Genomic DNA, 23,518 nt, shown 5'->3' with positions numbered 1-23,518 from the left:
CTCAATTCATCTGTCGTCCATAAAACGTCAAAAAAAGCGTTCCATTGCAATTCTGAAGTGCAAAGTGACATCTACAAATGTCTCATTTCATCCGACCGGCAGATCAAAAAAACAAAGACATCCAGCTGACAATAATATAAAACAGAGAAAAGCAGAATAATCGTTGCAAAGATTCACTGAAAAACAAGACCAAGATCATCATGCGAACAAGAAATCCCTTTGGTACTTTGACAGTCTTTTATGCTCAACATGAAAGACATATTTCGGTTATGGTCAACGTAGTGTTGACGCACAGCTACACCTACAAATAAACAAAATGCAGTAAAGCAGAAGTATCGAGAGAGAACAGACTTCATTTGGTGCTTCATCAAACTGAGTGCCACACCCAAGTCCTCTGGTCGCAGAATGCTTTGTTCTGGCTCTGGCCACCACTGTCTCTCTCTCCCTCTCTCTCTGTCACACACACATACACATATACACACACACACACACTTACACACACACACACATATACACACACACACTGCCAACAGCATATTGCAACAAAGCAGTGGCAGACAGTAGGTCACACGCTCGTCTTGCCTGCCTGTTGTTTATCGCATGTATTCAAATTCCTCTCGCGTGTGTGTCGGCTGCCAGCGCTCTTCGGCAGGGCTTCATTTGGCCACGACTCCCAAACCCGCAGCCAGTCCACGGTGACTGAAACCAGACGCTGTGCGCAAAACTAACTGACAGCACAGACGGCCCAAATATGAGACAAGCACTTATTAAAGACAGTAATTCAGCTCTTGGGGAAGGTGACACAGGCGCTGAATAACTCAGCCTCCTGAGTCTGCAGGCATCCTGTCAAATATGTTTAACAACTGCACCACAGAGGTGAGAGAGATGTGACATTATCGGCTGCCTCCGAACCCCAAAATGACACGCTGCTAATTGCGGAGGGTAGGGAGAGTTTTTCTTACTACTGATTTACCCTCTCTGGCTTTTTTTCCATAGGCACACAGACTGGCTGGCTCTGGAGGAGAGTGGCTGACTGAACCTAGATCTGTCAATCCGAGCAGCAGCTCCATCAATCTGCTGGCAATACAGTGAGAAAAACAATGCAAACGTCAGCATCAGCAGCAGAGCTAAAACACCGACTGAGTGCGAATAACGACCACCTGAATCCACTGAAGCGCTTTAAGTGGAGGTTCAGGGCACAAGCAAGCCTGAGGGTTTGTCCCTGACTGTTTTCAATCAAGTTTTCCACTTCCTAACCAACACAAATTACAGGCGACTGGCGCTTCACAGCATCTCCTATTGGAATTAAAATCAGAATTTGAGAGTTTTCAGTACATTTGTGCATCACATCCTCTGAGCCTCCTGCCATTGTTTTCTGTGGGTTCCTCAAACCAATGTCCAGCTGCGAGAGTCATGGTTTGGCTCCCGGCCGCGCTCAGCTGCTCCACTCATGTTCTAAACAGAATAAAAACAGTTGGTAAACAAAATGATTAACGTGATATTTTTTCATTGATCACTGGAAGGAGATTCCCTTTGCTTCCCCCCGGTCTCTTTAGTGTCAGCCTGGAGGCTTCTAGGGACTCAAAGAAGTGATCAAAGACCTGTTAGCAGGGCAGATGACTGCCGGCTTAATGCTCAGACCGGGGTCATGTGGATGGACTCTCTGGACAGGGAACCACCCAGAAGTTGACAAGGAGAAGAAGATAAAGAGAGAGACTTCAAGGGAAATTCTGGTTTCATGTAGTTTCACTCTTATTTTTGGCCTTTTGGCAATCAATCCTATCAGTTATGAAAACAAAATTGACTGCTGAGATATGTGACGACAACACAATGATGCCTATCATGTTAGATTTAAACAAACCCAGAGGTTTTCTGAGAGCAGAAATGCAGCTGAATGCCTAAATTAGGACCCAAACTCTCTGTTGTCAGACATCAGAGTTCACAGACCAACTTCCTGGTTCAACACTGGTGCACTCACTTTCAATTTAACATCCAAATAAAGTGGTGTGTAGTCTTAGATAATCTGACCAATCTGTTGGATTGTTTGCAGTCAGCCAGTCTGATTGTGGAGCTGCTCCGGTTCATCACCCTGTCTGACTTCAAAATGAACACAGCAGGACCAGAGATATCACTTTTATATTGCACATATTCTGGTAGGCAGCTCTAAAAACAAACTAAACACTACTAGAGTGGGGAGGTCAGGCTCTAAACACTACCTGCTCTGTGCTAAACAGCAGACAGACACAATTAGCAACTAGCTGGTGAGCATAGTGGAGCTTTTAGCAGAGTAAGAGCCAGATATTTCAGTTAATGGAAAACAAAAATAAATAGATGAAAGAGAGTAAATATTGACTTCAAGTGGCCATAGACCAAATCCTAATGTAACTGCTGCATGTGTACAAATTGGAAACTGTTCGCTTACTTGTTTGTGCATCGATTTATAGGACTTGAGGTTTCCGCTGGCCAAAAAAACCCCAAGAAAATGTCATTTCCCAAACACAACACACTGTAAAATTGATAGAGATGCACCGATCAATCAGCCAGAGACCGGAGTCAGACGGTTTTCAGCCTGACTGGCCAAACATTGAGCTTCAGCCTATTCCTTCTTGGGTTTTTGAGTGTGAGAATTTGTGAAATTATTTGTGTTTCTTATAATGTATGTAATCAAAATAAATGATTCATTCATTCATTCAATTGCAGGCAGCTAGTCCCCCCAACCAACACCTAGAAACAACCAAGGAAACTGAAAACAGTGAATCTGTAAACACTGACAGAAAGAGGCAACTAGAGGACAGTCAAAACCAAATCTACCAGAAGTACATACAGCACTGCCCCCAACTATACAGGCTCATTTCACAAACCCGAGGCCAGCTGCACAAATACCAACACATCTAAGTACAAATGCCTGCCTGTAGTGGCTCACTCTAAAACTGGAAGCTTTATATCTTCTGCCAGAGGGCAACAATCAGAGCTCACATGAGCTGAATCTTCAGGGCCTGTCTGGAAGATCCAGAGAGTTCAGTTAATCCTAACACCAGTGATGGCAGAGTCTGGGTCCCAACTGTGCGGCTGAGCCAGAAGTTCATTAAAAAATCTCATAGATGCACGATATACAGAAGCTAGTGGTGTCATGCAAGAGCTGGCAGCATAATCTGCAGAGAGGGCTGGCTGGCTGGTTGATTTAAAGGAATCCCTCAACATGTTTTAATGCCTGCACTCTTTCTCTTAATCATCCTGCACCCTGTCAAACTTTATCTTCCTGCCTCCCCATCTGCGATCAGCCGAGCAGGATGGAGCCGAGCGTGGCGATGCTGCTGGCTGCTCTCTGCCCCAGGCGGTGCCAGGGGACTGATCCATGCCGTCACCAGCTGCTGCCTGTTGCAAGATGCAGGATCAAGCGCTCCAGTTCCCCATGTCCCGAAAATAAAAACACTTCGGCGTTTATTTGCACAATGACACAATGTTTATGCCCAAAGCAACGACAGCCATAGAATGAGGTTAAATGAATAATACGGAGAGATGTGAGGAGCGGTAATGGATGCAGAAATTCACGGAGGGCCCGGCTTTGAACAGCTGAAAGAATAACAAACATCGGCACCCCGCTAAGAATCAAGCCATGTTGGAATCAAAAGGACTTCTGCTATCATGCTAACAATCTGACACATATTATACTACTGCACTCCTTGAAAGGAGACTGGGGAAAAAGTGAAAGTGAGTTTAATACAGTCGGACAGCTACACAAGAAAGAGATAGGCTGTCTTTTATTTGTTCTAAAGAATATGTAAAACCTAACAAGGGAGACGTTTTCATGAATTAACCTAGATTATGGATGATGCATTAAAGAAAGGAAGCAGGCGTGGCCGTGGGAGGTGATCCTCGTCTGACTGAGACCGTGGTCAATATGATGGCGCTTCACTTAAACACTTAAAGAGTCTTTCCATTAGAGCATCAACACTGTGACGAATCACTTTCAGTCTCCATGTCACATGAGTGTAACAGAGGTCAGCAGGTCAGCAGGCGGCCTCGACCAGCAGCATGAACAGCAGACGTGTGGCGGCGGTCACGGATCCACTGAATGATCCAACCAACTGTGACGATATTCAAGGAAGTACACAGGATCGCTTTCATATGTGAAAATGCTAGATCTTTTTAAGTGCATTTATATGTGGAAGTGCTCTTCAGATTCTTAAGTAGAAAGAATGTGACCAGATGTGGCCAAAGCACATGAACAGCATCCATAAAAGAAACGTCAAAAAGCTGCTAATGTACTTCTGGGGTTTCTTTTTCAACTTCATCAAGTCAAATTATCTGAACTCTGAAACTCTGATACTCTGATGACTTGAAATAAGATGTCATATCAGGTTATTAAGGATGAGGCTGGTGTTATGAACATGGACATGTTGCAGTCAGTGTGCCATGAAGAGGCACCAAGTTAAGACTCTATGTGCTTTTTTATTCATCTCAGACAGCGTTATCGTTATCACGGGCGGCATATCAAGTAATTTTATCGTGAGTTACTCTGTGATTTACACCCTTAGTAAGTGGTACATTTGTTAGGGACTATTTTCCAGGGCGGATGAATACATCCGGTGCTCTAGTGAGTATTTGCTGCAGCAGGATGGTATTTATTGGCTCCTGTCAAAATATTTGGACATGGATACACAGACAACACTTATTTAGAAGGATCCATTCATTGTTGGTTTTGTTTTCTTTCTATGGGATTTGCTAACAATTACAAGAACACACACTAAAAACAGGAAGACGTGCCGATTACTACAGAGACAGGGGCCCTTTAATGTCCAGACTGCATTGCAGCTATATCACCCATTGTTTTTACGATTGAAGGCTGACATATAAAACCCAACAGCTCCGTGCAACCAGATCGTGCTCCGTCTCTGGGAGTTGTTGAAAAGCATTCTGGGAAATAAAGACTGCAGTAGAGGCTGCTGATGAAGGCTGGAGGAGCAGAAAAGTAAATTGTAAACAATCCGTCAATCATCAAGAGGTTACTATTACCTTCAAATTGATTACAATGCAGCTCCAGCATGTTAAAAGGACTGAAGCAGATGCAGGGTGATTTGATTCACGAAATAACCTCAAACGATCATTTCCTCAGACAAACGCCACTGACAACAATGGAAACCTGACTACTTCAGCTGTAGTATCTCCTCAAGTCTTCTCGTCTGCATCCAAACAAAGACGGATGCTATTTAAGATCCACACACACACACACACACACACACACACACACACACACACACACACACACACACACACACACACACACACACACACACACACACACACACACACACACACACACACACACACACACACCGCCTCCACCATTGTAGAGGGCTCTAAAAATACACCTGGTTAGAGATGCATGTAGCCGCACCGGCATGGTATGCACAGCATTGACCTCATCCTGGTATTGTCTTACATGAAGCCTTGAGCATCGCAGCAGCAGGTTGGAGCGTGATCCGACTGCTCAAGCAAGGACACCAGTGGGATCCAATGGCAACCAGTTAGAGACAACCCAAACCATTTTTCCTTAAAGAGGTCAAGCAGGACAGAAATGCGGGTCAGTGTGTTTGTGGATTGAAATGATTTTCATCAGTTTACAGCGGACGGGCCCTTTAGATAAATCTGCTGATGAGCTTATCTCCATGATCTAATGCGGACATCATCATCAGAGCTCGTAGATTACGATAAATCCGTGAGAAAACTGATCGGATGATGGTTAAAAAAGGTCAGCGAGGAGATCATATAGACAGGTTGTTTTTCTGATGAAAAATTAATAAACAGAGTAAAACCATGTTGATTGTGAATGTACAGTTTGACATCATAAACATCCTTAATGTGATTAGATATTTTCCGTCTCATTTCCGCCAACAAACATTTCAGGCAGTTTCAACCTCGGCTCATTGAAATTATGTTTATGTATAATTAATTTACAACAGCAAATAGGTTTAGAGAGAAACAGAATGGTTTTGTAGTAATATAAAGGGGGGATTTGTTTATCAACATATCTAAAAAGTCACCTACATTTTTGGTACTTGAGGTATCAGTGAAATGTTTATTGAAGACGTACGTTTTTCTGACAGAATATCCAATACACACACTCATTTCAGGAGAATCTGCAGGATTAGTCGGTTTTTTTAATGGTTGTGTTTCTTGGACAGAAAAAGTCGCCACTACGGTGGGACACAACACGATCTTTAATATTTAACAAAACCACAACCTTCCCTAACCTCAACCAAAGTGCCTTTGTTGCCCAAACCTGACCGCACACAGGAGTCTGTATATGAACCTTACACTCTGTGCCTTGTCATCCCAATCCTCTCCCATCTACTCCAAAAATCTTTTGCCTCTGAACATACAGTAAGCAAGCAATAATGTTTGTCGCCGCAACATAACTGCGAAAACAGTCTATTATGAGAGGTTAGTTCACATCTAACATATTTAAATCAGTTCAATTAACCTGTCTGTACTCACTCACAGACCCCGTAAAACGCTGTATCTTGCAATGTTGAGGAAAGTAAGTAAAAACTCCAGAATCCATCCCTTTATATGAATCCGAATCCAAACTTAAATGGGGTCTATACTGAGACTCATTCTGCACTGAAGTCTTTCGGGAATCTGTTCAGTAGTTGCACAAAGGCGAAAACATAACCTCATTTTGTTTAGGTCGGTATGAAGCAGACTGAAAGCAGACACGATTTTGCAATAACAGATGTGTGAGCTTAGCATGAGTTAACTACAAGAATCTTTTAAGAGACCTGAATATCAATAAGAAAATGAAAAGACATTAAAACAGCTTCTTAATTAAAAGTAATACTGGCTCTTCACACGTACTGTCACTCTTCTTCAACCCATTTCTACCTATGAAAGGCAGCAATGTGTCATTTTGTCTTGGTTCAGAGCGACTTAACCAAACTGCAGGAGTGAAAACGCCTTAAAGAAGAAGCTTCCCACATAAATGCACCAAAGTAAATCCGCTTACATGGACCTGATAAAAATCACACCAAGCCTTTAAATGTTCCACTTAATCTCGGCGGGGCTGCTCTGATCATTCAGCGTGGACGGCGTATTGTTTCTCCTCTTTCTGGACATAAAGAGTTCCTAGATATTGATTAAGCATCCGTAACAGTCTGAAAATCAAAGGAAAACAGGCCCCAAGTGGTTCAGATAGACGCTGGGTGATGTTGAAAGACAGAACAAGAGACATTAGTGTCAATGCTGAAGAAAACGCTGACTCTCTACGTATCTGTAGTGTCTTCAAACAGCCCCAGAAAAAACAGGGATTAGAGGCTTATATGAATTGTTAAAATGAACAATGATGAATGTTTCCTGTGATTGTTTTTACAATGTTTATATTGTCTGCGGCTGGGTAGAAAGAGTCAGTTTTCTCCAGCCGTGACGTCTTCATCCATCACCCGTCTGAAAACTAAGCGTCTCTGAGCCTCTTTAGAGCCGCGTTCACTAGTACACTCGCTGGGCAGCTGGAGCTGTCAAAGCGATGTTTTCAGTGCGGCTCTCAAGGGCTTTGCCACTTACATAATAACCTGAATGAAATGTTAATGTCAGCAAAGTTGACAGCGCAATGAGGGATTTCTCCCTCTCCCTCGTCTGTCTGCTGCAGGAGGTGAGAAGCTCTCGTCTGTCCTGGCATTTCAAAATAATCCACCTGTAATGACTTTATCTCCGTCCCTGTGGCATTTCGTGAACGTTGCCACAGGTCGGCCGAGACGCTCGTCACACGCAGCCGCTGTTGCTCAACAGAGGCGCTTCAGAGGAGGAGGAGGAGGAGGAGGAGGAGGGGGAGGGGGGAGGGTCACCTCTTGAAGCTTCTGGGCTCGTGGACAGAGACCTCGGGGGCGCTGCTGGTCTGGTCCGACTGAAGCTTGTTTTAACACGTCAGCTGACTACATTCAACCTCATTTCAGCTCCAACTGAAGCCTGGACAACAAACCCCACTGTGTTTGTGACTGGGGTCGACAGGGCAGCAACGATTAACTGATTAGCTTCAACTAATACATGAATCAGCAACTATTTTGATAAAAGAGTAATCATCATTTTTAAGGAAAATAGTCAGAATTCTCAGATTCCAGCTTCTAAATGTTCTGGTTTCTTTCCTCCTCTATGACGGTAAACTGAATATATTTGAGTTGTGGACATAACAAGACATTTGAGGACTGCATCTTGGGCTTTGAGAAACACTGATGGACATTTTTACCCCTTTTTCTGGCATCATTTTTTTTACAACCAACAACGAAGCGGTTGATTGAGAAACTAATCCACAGATGAATCGATACCGTTTACAGTCGTTAGCTGCAGCCTTTCTTTCACACAGAAAGAAAACAGACGGGTAAATCCAACTGAAGCATTTTTGACCATTTACGCTGTAATGCTCTTAATCTGTGCCTTTTATAGACTCCATGTTCCAAAGCAAGTTGTAACACAATGGTTTTCTGATTGAAAGCCCATACATGATGCAAAAACAAGGCTGACTTCACCTCAGAAGTTCCACAAATCCAACATGTTTTCACCTCTTCGTTCGCAGACTACAGCTGACCTAAATCTTGACAAGAGCTGCAGCTTACAACTACAGTCATCATCAGTTTATCTCTTGATCAGAGCTCCAGCGATTGGCCAACTATTCTGATGATCAATGAATCTGTGTGAGTCATTTTAAAGAAACAAAGTAAAAATTCTCTTATTCCGGCGTCTTCTATGTGAATACATCCTGGTTCCTCCACTCCCCTGTGACAGTAAAATTAACATTTTTGATATGCGGACAAAACAAGGCATTCGGTGAGGTCGTGTCCAGCTTTGAGAAACACTGACTGACATTTTCGGACCTTTTTTAGAGCAGACAACAATGAAATACAGTGAGAAAATAAACTAAAGATTAATTGGCATTGAAAATAGTCGTGAGTTGCAGCTCTACTGTTGTTTGTTTCCTGGAAAAAATTATCAATTGTTCGTTCAATAGTTCATTCAATAACTCCCATAAAACAGCAGAAATGCTCACAGCGAATTGTTTCTTAGGCATCATATTCACATAAAAAAACAGACCAACTAAAGTGCTTTAAACCAGTTTTGCTGTAAAAGCTTCTTAAAAGTGAATCTGTCCTTTTTTTCTTTCCTCCTCTCTGACAAAAAACTGAAACTCATTGGGTTGCGGACAAAACAAGAATTTTTACAAAATTTTTCTAATCAATAAAATAATCAAAAGATTAATATCATTATCCTTTCTATGGTCAGTACACTGCAAAAAGGAGAAATTCGCATCTTCAAATTGCTTGTTTTATTCCACCAAGACTCCAAACCCTGAAGATGTGATCAGACCAGCACATATTCCCTTGTTAAGAGCTGATACCAGGTCAGTTTGTGCCATTTTTAAAAAATGTAAATCTAGCTGAGATTTCTGTCACTTTAGCTCCAACCTTGACAAGTTGCAGTGTAATGGACGTACAACAGCTTCAGTGTCTTCTGCAACTGCTGTGATTTGTCTGTGTTTGTTGTGATCAACAGGAGATCCCACAGTGCACCCACCCACACACACACACACACACACACACAGCATCACCCTCCATCCACGGCACCACCGCCTTGTTTGACTGTAGGTGCACCCAGCAGGTGAACATCCTGGTGTCCAGACGGCAGCAGCAGCCTCAGCACCTCAAACATGACGAGAAAAATGTCACAGTCCTCCGTCACAGACACAAAAACAAACCCCTGCAGCCTCTCACAGCACCGAGCCCGTCCACAGCTCCAGCCTTCCTCTGCGACAATGAGCCCGAGCAGCAGATGGATCCATCTCATTTATATCAGTGCGTCACGTTTACTGCTGCTGCTGCTGCACTGCACACACACACACACACAAACAGACACACACACACACACACACACACTACTACTACTACTACACCACTGCACTGTAACCCAGATGTGGCGTCCAGCACACACCATTTTGGCAACATGCGTAACTGCACATTTACGCATTATGTAAGAAAGCAGCGTGACATGTATCCGAGGTGACGGCGGCGGCGATGAAGGGGGTGAGGTGAGGAGCAAGAGGAGGAGGAGGGAGCCTCGGATCCCTGGGCGCCTACAGGGGGGCTGCTGGAGGCTATCTAGACCGTGTCGATGCGTTCCTCTCATACTAACACACGCTACGTGGTCTGGTGTGAGATGTGAGCGCGGAGCGGGAGGCTGCCAGCTGCTGTCGGAGTGACAGACAGGCGGGGAGCGACCCCGCAGCACGGATCCTGGTCCCGGGCTTGACATTCCCCACTCCCGAGCCCCGCTGGCGTTACTGACGGCAGAATACTACGAGGACTCAAACAAGAGGGAGACAGACTTACCTCCTCCTGTGTGCCTTCAGTCCGTCTCCCCGCTATAAACCTCTCTTCTCCTGACGAGGAAGAGCAGGCGAGCCGTGCGCCTCCGGTCCAAGAGCTCGGGCTGATTTCACCGCAGGGGAAGCGCTGTCGTGCGTAACAGCCCCGCACCACGTATCCCGCCGCTCATAAAAAAAAAATAAAAAAAAGACACCTCCAAATCCGCTGCAGATACGATCCAGTTCTCGGTATCCCCCCTTCCTCCGCTACTGTCGTAGTCCCGGGATCTTGTGTTTTCAGTCTCCTTCCTCCCACAGTTCCTCTGTGCTCTGCTCTCTCTCTCCTTTTTCTTCTCGTCTACAGCCGCTGCCTGCCTGACTGCCAGTCGTACCGTGCGTGCACCAGCGCCGCGCGTCCACGTAGGGCCGTAGGGTGGGAGCTCCAGAGCAGTGTTATGGGTGGGTGGGGATGATGGGAGGACCCTCCCGAGAAAATAACACTCTTCAAAGATGGTTTGGCAATTTCATTTTGGATTTAATGTATTTTTCTGTTGTTTTTTTTTTTTGTTTTTTTCATGTTAACGCAGGCAACACGAAGGATTTGGTAACAGGCAGGCTGTGTCAGTCAGCACATGACTGACAGCAGATTGGGGTGTGGCCAAAAGTGTGGACACCCCCCTCCCTCCACACACACACACACACACACACATACAAGATGCAGAATGTGAGATCACCTTAATGTTCTCCTAATTCTAAACGATTCAAAGTGTGTATCCACGAGGTTTACTAATGAAATTAGTGACCTTGTGTCTTTTCACAGACGACTGGATTTCAATCTTAAAGATTTGTTACTTTTATTTGCCTCTACAGTCCCACATGGCTTTGTAGTCCTTGAAAGTTTGTGGATTTGAGATGGAAAGGCATAGAAAATATACATAATTATAGATGGGTCATGGAAAAGTGCTTGAGATGATGATTCTGTCTCCTGCACAAGGACTACACATGTAAATTAGCGTACCTAAATCCCTTACAGGGATACAAACAAACAAAACAAACAAAATGAACACGTACATTTTACAGGACAACCCCATAGGTCTGGTGTCCATGCCGTGATGGATCATAGATGTTCTGGCAGCACGAGAGGAACCGAGAGGTGGTTTTAATGTCGTGGCTGATCGATGTAGCAATACTACCATACTTGTTTTTATCTGAACAAGAACAGAATTGTGAAAAACTGGGGCTAGCAAGGCTGCAAACCTAAAAATGTTGCTATTTTCTATTTTTTCAGTTTTATCTCAATAAACAAAAAGATATTTATATATATATATATGTATGTATGTATGACTGTATGTATTATGCAGACAGACTGAGTTGGATACAGACACAAAGCCCAGTAACGGAAGCAGTTCCAGGTAGAAACCTGCAGGTTGATGTCCAAAGCCCTTTATCATGGCTAACTTTGAACTTGTCTCATGTCTCTTCTTTCTTCTGCTCACATGCACAGTTATGATTCATGTGTTTCTTCTGGCTTTCCATGTTACCGCAACACTGCTGATTTATCACCACTGTTGTCAAAGGGTTGAAACTCAGAGACATAATTACAGTACAAACATTTCAGGGTGATGCCAGGATGGTGTAATGTCTCTCATGAACTGTTCCATAACATCGCTCACACTGCTGGTGATGTTTCTCATAAATGGAAACTGAAGGGAAGTTTTGATCTGAGCGACGACTGAAGATTCAGCCACAGAAGCAGCTTGGTTCTGGGCTCGATCCCCTGACATGTCACCAGCAGGACAAATGATTTCACGTGTTCTGTTTGGTATTGATTGAACACATCACAATAATTGTTGGACAGACATTTATGGTCACGCAACCGTGAGGTTTACATTTTTATTGAAAGCATTAACTGTATTAATCGTAGAGCTTCCGTGTCTGAAAAGTGAAGCCAGTGGCTTAAATATGCATTCTGTCTAATGGCCAGCAGGGGGCAACTCCACTAGCTTCATAGGAAGTCCAATTGTATGTAAGCTTATGAGAAAATCACCGCATGACCTCAATAAAATGTTTTTTTTATTAGCTTTTGTTTGGGGTTTTTTGTTTGTATGTTTGTTTTGTTTATTGAAGTCTTCTTCAATACAACATGATATATATTTTACAAATGATGGTCCCATGTGGAGTAATCAGACTACAAAGCTGGTCACTCCAAAAAAACATCATCTCAACAGCCATGATGCCAAACTCAAGGCTTCAAAACAGTCGTCCACAAACCAGTGGGTGACGTCACAGTGGGCTCACACTTGCTTCAGACTGAAACATCTTGACAACTATTGTATTACCATCATGTTTGATATGCACATTCATGTCTGTCTCCATTAGGATGAACTGTAATGTGTCCAGTAATCTCTTTAGGTCCACCGCCATCGTCAGTGAAACCCAACCCGTACTTTTGTTTTTAAACTTATAAAAGTCAGCCACATTGGATCTTTTGGTCTGTTAAATTAGCCAATGTTCTAATCTTCACAAACTGAATGTTAGTTCTTAAGGATCGGCACAATAACTATGAAAAACAAACAAAGACAAAGCTACTCAGCTGGCAAAATGTTGCAACAGGTGGATCGGCTGCGTGGTGCAGACTGCTTTCTTTAACCAGAAGTCTCAAGCAGTCACGTCTAAATTCTCGTAATCTTAATTTGTGGATTAAATGGAATTAAAATTTGTGTGTGTGGGAGCTTAGACAGGAAGAAGTGAGTGTGTGAGGAATCATCTTTATTGTGGAAAATATGGAGTATTTCAGTGACTTAATTATAAGAATGAGTAACAGGTTCTTTCCTCTTTGAGACGTGTTGACAAGGAGCTCTCTGTGAGTCAATACTCACACTGACACAACACTCCTCCCTGTCAAAATGGATTTATCAGTTGAAAGGTCAGTGTCGTTTTGTTTTTGTTATAACCGCGGGGGCGGTTCGGTGAAATTCAACTCTTTTTGAGGTGCATAGAAATAACACACACGGTGGATCTTTGGTGAATCTAATTAGGGCAGATTTAGCAGCAGATCTCAGATGTACGGCTCCAGGGCTGCTTACTCCTGACAGACAATACCTCTGCAGGCAGGGGACTGACACTCTTTACATCTGAGTGTGTATGTGAGGGAAGAAAACAGATCGCACACACTCCTGTGGCGCGTTTGAAAACATCCCACCTGTTATTCACAGGATCGGTTTCCACCCTGGTGACATATTTACCAGCCAGACATTTTGAAAAGGAAATCCTCCCTTCGGCCCTGAAAGTTTGGAATCCAACTCCGCGTCGAGGGGCCCTCGGCGTGCACGTTCGGGCCGGCGTCGGTGTTCAAAATGACAGGAGCTTCACATAAAATAACAGAGACAGTAGCTGAGGGCAGAGGGTGGGCTGATGGAGACAATAGACTGGAAAGGTCGAAATGGAGGGGAGCATAGCCAGGGGGGCTACGTCAACCAGGAAACTGAGATGGAGAAAGCAGCAACAATGGGGCCTCTTGGTATTTCAGCGATTGTCACATTTGAACATTTCGTAAGGTGAAATAAGAGTCAACGTGCAGAAAAGCCTGGACGCTGCCAAATTAAAGGAATGTTTTCACATTTTGGGGAATTGAATGAAAACAGTATCTTCTCATTTCATTCTCTTCAAGAAAAAGTAAAGGAGACGTGAGTGTATATGCCAAAATCTCAAACTATAGTCTTCCATTGCATTCGCGTTACAGCACCGCTGTTCGAATAGTCTGCCCCCTCAAGTGGTTGCCAGTTTGTGCACTAGCTAATGTTGCTAACCCCATCAACAGAGTTATATGATTGGCTGACAAACCTCAGTAGAAGCTGGAAGCAGCCTTCGGCAGTCTTACACAGAGGTAAACAAAGCGATCGTTTTGGAGCCAACAGACATGTCAGAATTATTGATCACATTCAGAATAATGTTATTAAGGAAAGATGCTGATGAAGGTTCTCAGTCTTGGTCCTGGTCCAGGTCCAGGTTATTCTAAGTGCCGTATCGTAGGCAACCGGACTTGTTTCTTAAAGAAGTTTCACCTCTCATCCAAGAGGCTTCTTCAATTCTGAGTTCTCCAGTTGCCTACGATATAACACTCAGAGTTATTGGGAGATTTACTTTGACTTTTATTTTGTGCCTTTCTATAAGCTTGCAGATGTATTATGTTTGTATTTTTTAATGATTTGTCCACATTAGAATTTTATCAGCATTACCTTTTTAAGCTCAAATATATCAATATGTTCTTTTTGTAAAGTCTAACCCAATAAGTGAATAAAGGATTCAGTGTTTCTCAACCTAAATGTGATTTGTGCTGCGGAAACACAACAGTGATTCTTTATTTAACAGTGTGTAATTTCCTAGTAATTTCCCAGAAATAACAATGTAACCTGGTACTAATTACAGTCCAAACAGAGATGACGCTCCGAAACACTCATTTGAGTCAGAGTTTAGTTACTTGAGTCTTTAGGCAGCTGTTTGAATTTAAAAACTCTGCAGAAAATATAACCGAGTAGCATTCTTAATGAGTAAAATAAAAAAAATAAAAAAATGTGGGGCAGGCTACAGACCTGCTGATGACCATTTTATTTGTATTATTGCCTCTGTTCATTTGTCTGTCAACAAACTCAGAGCTGGCTGCATGATTGAGGTTGAGGTCTGACTAAGCAAACAGCCAGGTGTGTGTGGGCGTCCATACCTCAACAATCAGATCCTAAAACTGCTTACTAACTGCCAATAAATAGGCTATGACGTAAAACATTGAACGCTTCAGTGCTGAAATGGCAATAATCTCACGCCCACCTGAGATGACACACTGTCTGATACCTGTCTCAGATCCCATGATCCCCCGGACGTCCCACCATTTCAACATCAAAGCTATTTTCTTCTGTTCTGTCATGGTTTCCGAATTGGCCCAGTCAGCTGACGATGCCAGGTAGACTCTGTGACTCAGCAAACCAAGACTAAAAATAGATTTAACTTGAAAACGTGAAATCACCGCGCACAAGCTCTACTGGATTCAAAACACCAAGGTCAAAATCAGTGACCGCTAAACACTGATCAAACTGAGAGCAAATACTTAGGCCTATAAACATTTCACTGATGTTCGCCACTTCCCAACACATATGCTACACACAGATGGTTGCCACATTTTTTTTTTCAAGTCACACCATCTTTTGAAAGCTGTGGAAATTTCGAGCTCCACTGACATTTTTATTAAGTGGTAATAATGCAAGAAAATGTAGAAAAACACCAGGATCCCAGCTGAATTTTACTGAAAGAACTTCAAGCACAAGAACTGCGTGTATCTTTTCACACACGTCTCTCATTAGTTGTACAAAAAACAAGCCGAAGTTTGCACACAAGGCGCTCTGCAACACTGACTTTTGGATCTGACTGATGTGCTTTATGATTTGATCCATCCATCTTGTAGCCTACAACTCATAACACTGGTTCATGTATAGGCTCAATCCTGCTAACCTGAATCTTGATTGTGTTATCGAGGAGCAAAAGACACTGATTCAAAGATTAAAATATTTAAATATAGCATCTGAGAACTAGCCTACTTGGGCTAACATCAGCTTGCTTAGATTGTAGAAATAGCTAAAATGCTGCAGCCAATGATGCAAGCGATTGAATATAATGTCCTTGGTTGAAAGGGTTTGTAGCCTATGTGGCTGAAATAATATAAATTATTAGCACTATATCTAAGTTATTTTGTTTTTTACTTACTTTTTTACACGCTTTCTCAATGAATGTGATGCAGAATTTGGCCTAATAATGCTCTTAGTTAAAAGATCTTGGCTATTTGAATTTGGTTTCACTCCACATTCCCACTCAGTGGCTCTGTAGCTTCCCAGGGAAATCCTGCATTAGCTTCCGCAATGATATAATAAAGATACAGTGTTCTGCCTACTTTTTTGCATTAGTTGTGTTGGTATTTTTCACCTTCCACATACTTTGCATACATTTGGTAGTTAAGTACATGCAAAAGTAGTGTTACAGGGAGAGTTTGACAGCGTGAAGGTGAGGGTAAATGTTTGGTTTATCTATGGATCCGTGCCATCCTCGTGATTGGTTGCTGGCCACCCCAGCCTCCCATATTTCATCAGGGTGCTGGGTACCTTTTGCCATCGCGCTGGGTTTTATAGTGTCCAATAAAAAAATCTCTCAGAAGCAGTTCTGCAAGCACTGGTAGCTAAATAATGATTACACAAACGAAAGCTGCTTTGGTGATACCAAACAGTTGGAGGCCAGAGGAGACTGGATCTTTCACATCCATCACTCAACCGTAAGCCTTGTATGTCAAAACAATGTGGCTACTTGCTAAGAGAGATTAATCCTGAGTGGCTGTGGAATAAATGTTCTCGGTTCAGCTCGAATGTTAAAGAATTACAGTCTGCAGCTAGAAGAACGTGAGACCAGCGTCAGAGGCCTTTGAAAGATAAATACGGTGAAGGAGCTATAAACTGTCTTCAGGCATATCCAGCTCGACAGGGGAGACTGAGGCCAACAAAACAAATCACAACACAGTATACTGCTCAATCTCCAAATAAACAGTGTGGTGTTATGGCTTGTTTATTGCGGTGTTGCAGCTGCAACTCTGTGCTCTCCTGAGCCAATCCTCTGAGAACAATGTGAGGATGTGATTATTTTTGATAATCTCAAGGTAAGCTGCCAGGCTGCGGCAGCCGTGCACACTGTGTAACTGAGAGGAAAACCTCACACAAGAAACAAAAAGGTCTCTTCTACAAAGCTACAGTTCATTATTGCGATCTGACCAATGTATAAATCACTAGCTGATTCTTATAGTGTGATTTCGGATTAAGAAAGAAATGTGTTGTCAGGACCAAACAGGATTTGAAGACTGGCTTTGCTTGACAACAGAGATGACTGTTTATGTGTCATTATTCCTGCTGTGTGTTTGGTTGAGGTTGAATAAAAATGAGTGGAAATTCATTAATCATCCCAAACATTAATCCCACCACACACTGGTTTGAACCTACAATCATTTCTTAAAACACTGAGTCAGGATGATCTCTCTCTGGTACGTCTTTCACATTTGTCACAGCCTGAAAATCCAGCAGGGGAAAATCCAAAGACAGAGACTGAATAATGACTGAAATGCGACTGCATACATACACACACACTCCCACCCACACAACCTGAACATAGATGTCAGAGGTCATGCTCAGCCACAGCACAGCGCTACAAAGAGAAACTCCAAAGAGCTGATTTACTGCAGTAACCATAGATCAAAAATGTCAGGCAGCTTTGAGGACTTCTACACTGAAGCTTATTTTTGGCTTGCCAGTTTTATGACTAGATAACTATTACCAGATCAGGTGCAATAAATCCAAGTTAAACTCTAACGTCAACGGGCCCTATCGTTACCACATACTCAAGGCGAGGGGGCCCCCTGCTGGTGGAAATGATTCATTGCACAAAGGTACAGCCAGCCCTCCCACTGCTTAAACTGCTCATAATGAAAGTATGAATCACTGTCTTTATTAGTCCTATTATTTTGTGAATTATTTTCATATACGTCAGGTTTGTAAATTGATTTGTAATTTGATTCAAATAGGTCTTGCTTGCTGTAATCATTCCTCTGGCCCTGTTCATATTGGCTGTTGTATGATCCCTTCTTAACACACTTCCAATAAAGAGATCGGGGACAAAATCCATTACGACAGAATCTCTTAAAGTCAATATGAATATGAGTGATAGTTAAAAGAAGCAATAACTGTTTGACTGCAAATGTGGGCTGTGGACATAATTTTTTGAACAGTTTTAAGATGTTATTCTACGACTTACAGTCTGTTATTACTGGCTGAAACACATCTGAGTGGTCACAGAAAGAAGAAGTCAAATAAATTCAGATTTTTTTTTCATATTTCATAATAAAGAAGAAGGAAGTTAAGCAACAGAGTGCACCCTTAAGTCTTAGAATCAGAACTTGTTATATATATTTGAACCACAATGACTCAGGTTGTGACTTGTACATCCCATTCACACTCATTTGATATGCAGGCATTTAAAAACGCAGTTCGGCCAATTAAACTGTAAAGATCATGTATTGTCTATGAAAAATGTAATGTCTTTAAGCAAAATACCATTGTCAGGCATACTTAAAAAAAAAAAGAAACCAGTTAAATTCCACTGAAAATAGTAATATTTGTAGTTAAATTATCCAGGGGAGATTTACATCAAAAATATAAACGACTTTAACAGGGCTCGAGATTGTGAATAGATGATGAAAAAGACTAAATCTGGCCAGAATTTTACAGTAAAACTACATTTGTAAAACAGTACGTGAGTGTAGCATATTTCAATAACAGTAAAGACTGAAATAAAAACATCTGTGGGGTAGGCTTGCCCATATGTCGGATTACATAGAGATGTATACATTATTATATTATTTATATATCTATATTTCTATCTAATGTTAGCCTGTTTCTTGTCTTATTTGGAATACAGAGTGTGAATGGTAATGACCAGGTTTTTTAAAATTCTTTATAGGTTACGGGAAAAGATAATGTCAGTGAGACAAATAAATAAATAAATACAAAATAATACGGGCGCGCCTAAATGTCGTCATCGCCTCGCCTTTTGCCGATGTCATCAACGCGCGCGCCACAACAAGCTCTGTAAACGGTAAGCAATTTCATGATTTACGAATTAAGATTGTATCTCTGTTTTATATTTACTTAACGTATTTTGTCTTGGTTTTTGTATAAAATATTTACAATTAAGAGTATTTCACTAGCTATGTGTGAAAGCATCAGGCGCAGCGGTGGCTAAAAATGTGTTGATTCATCTCCATTTGTGTTAACCGTTAACCGGTTGTGTTAGCAGTTAACCGGTAACCGTTTAGCTAAACCTGTGAGTAACGATAACGTTAGCTATCGTAAACCTAAATAACCTGAGCTACTTAATGAGTTTAATACCAACCTTAAGATAACTAGCTGTTTGACACGAAAGACGTAAGGAATTATGCCTCTTTCACTTTCACAAGCTGCAGATGACGAAGCAAATTCTTAGCTATTGAGTAAATGTTTTATACGTGACGCTAGCTGATTAGCTCCAATACACGTTACCAACTGCTTCAATAGAGATTAACTTGTTATTTGCTGTTATTTTCTCGATGGCAGGGTTTGACTGCAGTCTCCAAAAATGGTGAGTAAACTCAATTGCTAGCATAAAAGTAATATCGGTGATGTTCTTCTTAGCTTCCTTCTCCGTCTTATTTCCCACGATACGAAAACACGTCATCTCCACCGTTAGTCAGCTTTTTTGACAAGATGTACATTTACAGTTGATGCCATAAATGCTGATTCGCTCAGTGTTCTCCCCTCAGATAGCTCTGTGCCTGGGCCTTGTCATTGAAAAACAATGTTTCAGTTATTATTTGTCCGTTAGACTGACGGGAATATTGCATGTTGATGCTGCATGAAAGAAAACCTTGTGGACAAATTGTGTCCAAATCAGACTACAACTGTTTTCTGCTTCCTTTCAGTCTCGTCGATATGATTCACGAACGACCATCTTCTCGCCAGAGGGTAAGATTTCTCGAATGAGGCTGCATGATTTTATGTTTCTTTCGATTGCTTTTTATATCAACTTATTCACCTTTTTGAAGAATTCTTCACCCATAAATCTTTTGTGGGTTTTTTTAAAAAAAATTTAAATGTCTAGTCTTTCATTGCTGTGAGTTTGCGCCCTCATCTTGTCTGGGCTGTGTGTCATTCATTCACAGGGCGCCTGTATCAGGTTGAGTATGCCATGGAAGCCATCGGCCACGCGGGCACCTGCTTGGGAATTTTAGCCAACGATGGCGTGCTGCTGGCTGCTGAGAGGAGGAACATTCACAAGCTGCTGGATGAGGTGTTTTTCTCAGAGAAAATCTACAAACTGAATGAGTGAGTTCCTTCTGCCTCTGCCTTGTTGTAGTGTTGTAGTGGCATTGGTCTGCAACTTTAAAAGCGCATTCGTTCGTTTTATGAAGTAAAAAACAGCCTGTGATTGTCATAAACATTTAGATTATGAAATATACAGAGAAGAAAAATCACTGTTTTGGCACTTATCCTCCATCTTTCCATTTCCTTGCAGAGACATGGCGTGCAGCGTGGCAGGAATCACATCGGATGCCAACGTGCTGACCAATGAACTGAGACTTATAGCACAGAGGTAAACTTCAGTCAGGAACACAGTCTTGCTGCCTCAGCCAAATGGTTTAAGTGGGAGAAACAATTAATATGAATGTGGTGATCTGCATTGCTGTTGCAGGTACCTGCTGCAGTACCAGGAGCCAATCCCCTGCGAGCAGCTGGTCACAGCTCTGTGTGACATCAAACAGGCCTACACCCAGTTTGGAGGTACGAAACAGCACCACAATATGAAACTATTGTCATATTAAAATAAAAAGTTACAGACCTTCAGAACTTTTCTGTGATTAAAAGAAAATGTGTGTGTCCTCCCAGGAAAGCGTCCCTTTGGAGTCTCGCTGCTCTACATGGGCTGGGATAAACACTACGGCTTCCAGCTCTACCAGAGCGACCCCAGTGGAAACTATGGAGGCTGGAAGGCCACCTGCATCGGAAACAACAGCGCTGTAAGACTCATAGGAGTGCCTGAAAGTGCCACCAAGTGTATAACATAATTTATAATTCTTTGAATAATAAGTTAATTAAGTGTGTGGAATCTGGATATTTTTTTTATCTGAACCATTGGCCGAAGCATTAACACAAAAGAGATGAAATTATGAAGCTGCTATTTCCCACACTGACACTGGAGGGCACAGCTGCACACAGTTTTAAAACACAGTGGCCATGAAAAGTGACTGGATGCGCTCACAATAAACAGACATGCTGTGGCCTACTTTATGCTGACTCTTGGGGCAGCTTATTGTGTAAGTCTTGATTCACAGTGGCTTTGTGAATCCTAATGGGTCTCCACAGGGCTGCACACAAAGCTTTGTTGGTAACAGAGTTGCCTCAGAGCATTGTATGAACACTTTTGTCCAAGTGGCCTCACTGTACCCAGAGTACATGCACTATTAGATTGCATGTCTCCAGTGAGGAAACACACACCTGAGTCTGACTGTGTTACTGTTGTGCACACACAGAGAGCCATACAGAAGCATTCAGATGTAGCAGCTGGTGATAGTGTGACAGGAGACGATAAGCAGTTTCTGAAAGCATTTCTGATGGTTGGTGTTTTGGCACTTGAGTTCGACGTTTTACTTTGTCTCTCTGTTTGCTCGCTCTCGCTTGTAGGCAGCTGTCTCCATGCTGAAGCAGGACTTCAAGGAGGGAGAGATGACACTTTCCACGGCCCTCGCTCTTGCCGTAAAAGTTCTCAATAAAACCATGGACGTCAGCAAGCTGTCGGCAGAGAAAGGTGCAGATTTTAGTAGTTCGATGGAGAGGAGTACAGATTTTAAGCATTTTAAAGGATTTGGCCAATAATTTTTAAAACTGTGTTAAGGGCAAACATGAAAATACAACTGTTAGTCATGCAACCCTAAAAACTGGATATAGAAATTGCAATGAAGCCACACAACCAGTGATCAAGCATCAAAAACAACCAATAACAGAAATGATTATGCATAATGTTCAAACGTGGTGGTTCATAGAGAGAAACTCAGAGAAATATCACAAATTATGTGACAGTAATTTAGTGACTTTTAAGTTATTTTAGTTTTAATGCCGAAATGTTTGGGTTAACTCTCAGCTCTCTCACTGTGCTCTTTGGAGATGTGGCAGTGGGTTAATTTTTGCAAAACAAACCAAACAGAACTGTACGCTCTCTTCACTGCATCAAACGGCAAACCAACTATCTGGTAAACATAGTGAAGTTGGCGGCTAAAATGGAAAATATTTCCCTCGGGAGATGGTGGAGACCCAACTCGGAGCTAAAAGGGGAGCAACTATTGGACTTGTCAGGTTGGCGGGAACATAACTCCAAATACTGAACGTTGTTCCTTTGCTGCTGGATGTGTGGATTGCTAACATGTTCAACAACATTGTAAAGAACAAATATGTAAATGTTGTGTTTACAGCCTGCTCTGCTCTCATGTAGCCAAAGAAAAAATCTGAAAACAATTAATACCATGTCGAAGGTGCTCATGTACTGTTTCAGCGTCAGTAAAACCTAACCAATCAAAACAGAGATATTAATGTAACTACTGTAAACAAATACAGGTATTATTTGAGGTTGTCATCATCCGTTAGTCTGGTTTACAGTGTTCATGACACTGAATTTAACTACTTAGAGGTTCCTGTTTTTAACAATCGAGCTGTACATCACAGAAAATAAAGGCCACCTTTGTGCTTTCAATGTTGTTCTATTTGCTTATGTTGATTGTGTAGCGTATACAATCAGTGGGTGAGCCTACACAGTAGGTTATTATATTACACCTGGTCAACCGGTTTCGTGACTGGTCACGTGACAACTACGCCTCCTTGTTCCAACATGCATCTGTGGGAAGCTTTTGAGCTCTCTCGTAGTAGAGTCACTTAATATGTTTCTCTTCGAGCAGCTGGTCCCTCACTGTCTGCGTCTTTCTATGTTATTTCAGTTGAGATCGCCACTCTGACCCGCGAGAACGGCAAGACCTGCATCAAAGTGCTGAAGCTGAAGGAGGTCGAGGAGCTGATCAAGAAGCATGAAGCAGAAGAGGCCAAAGCCGAGAAAGACAAGAAAGAGAAGGAGCAGAAAGAGAAAGACAAGTAGTGACGCTAACTCGCGCCTTTTGAGTTTTGTGTGTGAGAACGAGTGTGAACTTGTGAGTGTGACTGTAAAAACTGAGTCTTCAGGTATGTTTGCATTTTGTGTTGTTTCTTAAAATAAATCCAGATGATGAATTATTGGGTCATGACTTTTTGTCTTCTTTAGTGTTTTATATCCCTCACATTAACCATCTTTTGCATGCTTAAAGTTGCATTGTTTTACTAAAAAGAAGCTCGACATATTTATGGTCAAAATAACAATTATTTATTACCTGTCAGTCGAGAAGTGGCTGAACTGAACTAACGAGTGGTTAAAGAGAATCTGTTCTTTTAGTTTCATCCCACTTCGAATGTTTAATAGCTGTTCTGTATCCCTTCTGTTACTTTCATGAATTATGTGGATTTAGAGTTGAAATCA

General features: G+C 42.2%; 2 protein-coding genes across 15 annotated transcripts in view; one reads left to right on the top strand and one right to left on the bottom strand.

The window, feature by feature from the left end:
* The window catches only part of LOC115586414 (unconventional myosin-IXAa-like), a 146,337-nt gene extending 135,577 nt beyond the window's left edge, over positions 1-10,760 (bottom strand). For all 13 annotated transcript variants that reach the window (XM_030425440.1, XM_030425444.1, XM_030425448.1 and 10 more), the window contains exon 1: positions 10,374-10,760. The gene's annotated coding sequence lies outside the window, so the exon portion shown is untranslated. The remainder of the gene's footprint in view (positions 1-10,373) is intronic.
* An 8,187-nt stretch (positions 10,761-18,947) lies between these two features.
* psma4 (proteasome 20S subunit alpha 4) lies at positions 18,948-23,238 on the top strand. Of its 2 annotated transcripts, none has more exons than XM_030427179.1 (9): positions 18,948-19,024; positions 19,522-19,546; positions 19,887-19,929; positions 20,127-20,289; positions 20,480-20,557; positions 20,657-20,745; positions 20,851-20,981; positions 21,646-21,769; positions 22,950-23,238. In XM_030427179.1, exons 2-9 carry the CDS (start codon positions 19,544-19,546, stop codon positions 23,102-23,104), a joined length of 786 nt encoding a protein of 261 aa, XP_030283039.1. In that variant the 5' UTR covers positions 18,948-19,024; positions 19,522-19,543; the 3' UTR covers positions 23,105-23,238. The 2 variants fall into 2 exon arrangements, with proteins under 2 accessions (XP_030283039.1, XP_030283040.1); XM_030427180.1 differs by lacking the exon at positions 18,948-19,024 and adding an exon at positions 19,230-19,353.
* Positions 23,239-23,518: the final 280 nt, after the last annotated feature.

Source organism: Sparus aurata, chromosome 8 (assembly GCF_900880675.1).
Source record: "Sparus aurata chromosome 8, fSpaAur1.1, whole genome shotgun sequence".
Lineage (NCBI taxonomy): Eukaryota > Metazoa > Chordata > Actinopteri > Spariformes > Sparidae > Sparus > Sparus aurata.
The sequence above is the reverse complement of the archived record's forward strand: the minus strand, read 5'-3'. Positions and strand labels throughout refer to the sequence as shown.

Coding starts and splice junctions, on each gene's coding strand:
- psma4 (XM_030427179.1), top strand. Junction 19,930..20,126: donor GACCATCTTCTCGCCAGAGG/GTAAGATTTCTC, acceptor ATTCATTCACAG/GGCGCCTGTATCAGGTTGAG. Junction 20,290..20,479: donor AAAATCTACAAACTGAATGA/GTGAGTTCCTTC, acceptor ATTTCCTTGCAG/AGACATGGCGTGCAGCGTGG.